The 2,439-nt window shown below is 41.5% G+C and overlaps 1 protein-coding gene across 1 annotated transcript; it reads right to left on the bottom strand.

Moving 5' to 3' along the window:
* LOC139551341 (cerebellin-2-like) lies at positions 1-2,128 on the bottom strand. The gene is made up of 3 exons (XM_071362834.1): positions 925-2,128; positions 714-833; positions 1-623 (listed from the first exon to the last, which is right to left on the bottom strand). The coding sequence occupies exons 1-3, from the start codon at positions 1,174-1,176 to the stop codon at positions 426-428; spliced, it is 570 nt and encodes a 189-aa protein (XP_071218935.1). The 5' UTR covers positions 1,177-2,128; the 3' UTR covers positions 1-425.
* Between the last annotated feature and the right edge of the window lie 311 nt (positions 2,129-2,439).

The following is a 2,439-nucleotide window of genomic DNA, read 5'->3' as shown; positions in this document are numbered from 1 at the left end:
GGTCCAATTGCCAGCATGAGGAGGATTTTTTTTTTTATTATTACAGTATTTCAATTACACTACGGCAACAACGTTGACACCAGAGCCAACATTCAATCGCCACCTGTTGGCTCGATGCACTTTAAGCACCACTGACAGCTACCGAGTATATCTGTGTATGCGGATTCAGGACCTTGGATAGCTACTGAATGAGTACAACTAACATTCGCTTGAACAGGCTACTCTTCGCAGTTTAGATCATATTATACCAACAATCATTCACATTCAGCAATACAAATCCCAACATTATAGCACAGAATAATTTCATCATATATGACCAAAATAGCCCTACTTTATCTCAGTCAGTTATACATTTCTTCATAATTAAAGTCCAAAGAAGGGTGGCCAACGTCCTTGAATAAAATAAATATCACTTGATTTGAGACTTAGAGTGGAAAAACCAAGAATCCAGAAAACGTTGAGTACCTCCATCCACCCATTAGATTTCCCCGCTCAAGCTTCAAGTAGAGTTTGTCCCCCCGTTCCAGGTGCAGAAGAACTGAATTGCTCGCAGCCTCTCGAGTGACATCCTGGTCCCCGGCGAAAGCTGATATGATAGGGTATTCGTTGTGCATCAAGTTCACCTGCAGAATGCAATGCCATGGATATGTGATACAAAAAAACAAGTCCACAATTGGTGTCTCAACTAAAGCAAGACCTCTCTGTGCGCTCACCTGTATAGTCTGCCGGTTGTAAACCTTCACCACATGGAAGCTGAAACTGTAAATGCCTCTTCTTGGTGCTTGAAATACACTTGCTTGCAGATCAAAATGGTTGCCAATGTTTACTAGTAACTGAAAAAAATAAAAATAAATAGTACACATGTACATTATGAAGATTATGCTAATTTGTAAACACAAATAATGGAGAGAATTATTCCCTGACCTGATCAAAGTAGATGGTCAGAGACTTATTGCTCATAGAGGAAGGTTCGTGGTTGGTTCCCCTGAGCGCAGAGAAAGCCACTTTAGCGTCGCCTGCCCGGACAGATATCCCGAAGGAAGAGGTGAACGCTCCCTCTGCAGACGGGTTCGCATCACAAACCACCAGACACTTTCCCTCCAAAACAAGAGGCCCCGTGTCATTCTGTCCCAATGAAAAGGCAACGCCAAAACCTAGGAGGACCAACGGCAGCATGGCACAAGATCGACTGTTTCGCCGTTTATGGGGTGCGACTGTTCTGTTTCAGGCAATCAGTCCCCCTTCACCCCTCATTCACACATACTCTCACACACACAAGCACACACAGTATGCATAGTGCAGTGTCAATGCTGTGATATGAGTTACACTTGCACCATCAAGTGGCTGGCAAATGCAACACAAACATGTAGGCCTTCAAGTTTCTGTCTATATAAAAGAGGAGTTGACAATATATGGTAGTAACAGTCTGTTCTCAAACAACGTTAACCTCAGTTTGGCCCCAGTCGGGCTCTGAATCCGTCATCCAGTCTGCAGACTTTCATTGTCTCTATGTGTGTAGGTATAACACAATGTTCTGACATTCACAGAATGTCCAATGCAGACTGATCTGTATTATATCACATTTACACTCAATATGACCTACTTTTTATTCTTAAAATGATTGCTTACCATATTGAAACAGATGGCATGTCTGGCAATAACTTTGTTTCTTCTCAAATCTCTGAAGTCTATTAAAACGATAAATCTCTGGTTTTGGATTAGCTCCATAATAATCATGTAAATTGGTCAAAAGACAATGTTTTGTAGACAAAGTTACAGTACATCAGAATGATTGTTTAGTGGGGAGAGTGGAGGGACTCCTGAAAGATACACACCACACTTGCCCTGATATTCCAAGGATGGCGCAATTGCATGTGGCTCCATACAGATAATATTGTGTAATTACAGATGTGATACTTAGTGTACATGCAGTGGTCTCAGATTGGCTAGACTGTGTAGGCAGGGGTCTTCACCAGCGCTCATGGCTATCTTATGTCATACCGGTATGTCAGATTAGCTCAATCACCAAGTGATCAGCCTCTGAGTATCACAGAAACACTTTGAATGATTAACAAAAACATTTTCATAACAATTGGCTATGGATGAAATTTAACAAATTATCTGTTCAAAACATCTATAGTACCAGTCAAGTTGTCTTTTGACTAATTTACATGATTATTATGGAGCTACAAAGCTACTAATTTACAAAGACCAAACAAACACGTATACAAAACACAGGGTTGAGACCCAAACAAAAGAGCGAGGAGTGCCTCAAATAAATACACCGGGGCGAGACCGTAACATACACACACACAATGATTCCACACGGGACAAAACCCGTAATCATCTGCACACAACAAGTGGCACGAAAGCCAAAACAACAAAGCACAGGTACTCACACGACCAACGGACATTGTAACAATAATCGACAGGACAAAT

This window comes from Salvelinus alpinus, chromosome 23 (assembly GCF_045679555.1).
Source record: "Salvelinus alpinus chromosome 23, SLU_Salpinus.1, whole genome shotgun sequence".
Lineage (NCBI taxonomy): Eukaryota > Metazoa > Chordata > Actinopteri > Salmoniformes > Salmonidae > Salvelinus > Salvelinus alpinus.
The sequence above is the reverse complement of the archived record's forward strand: the minus strand, read 5'-3'. Positions and strand labels throughout refer to the sequence as shown.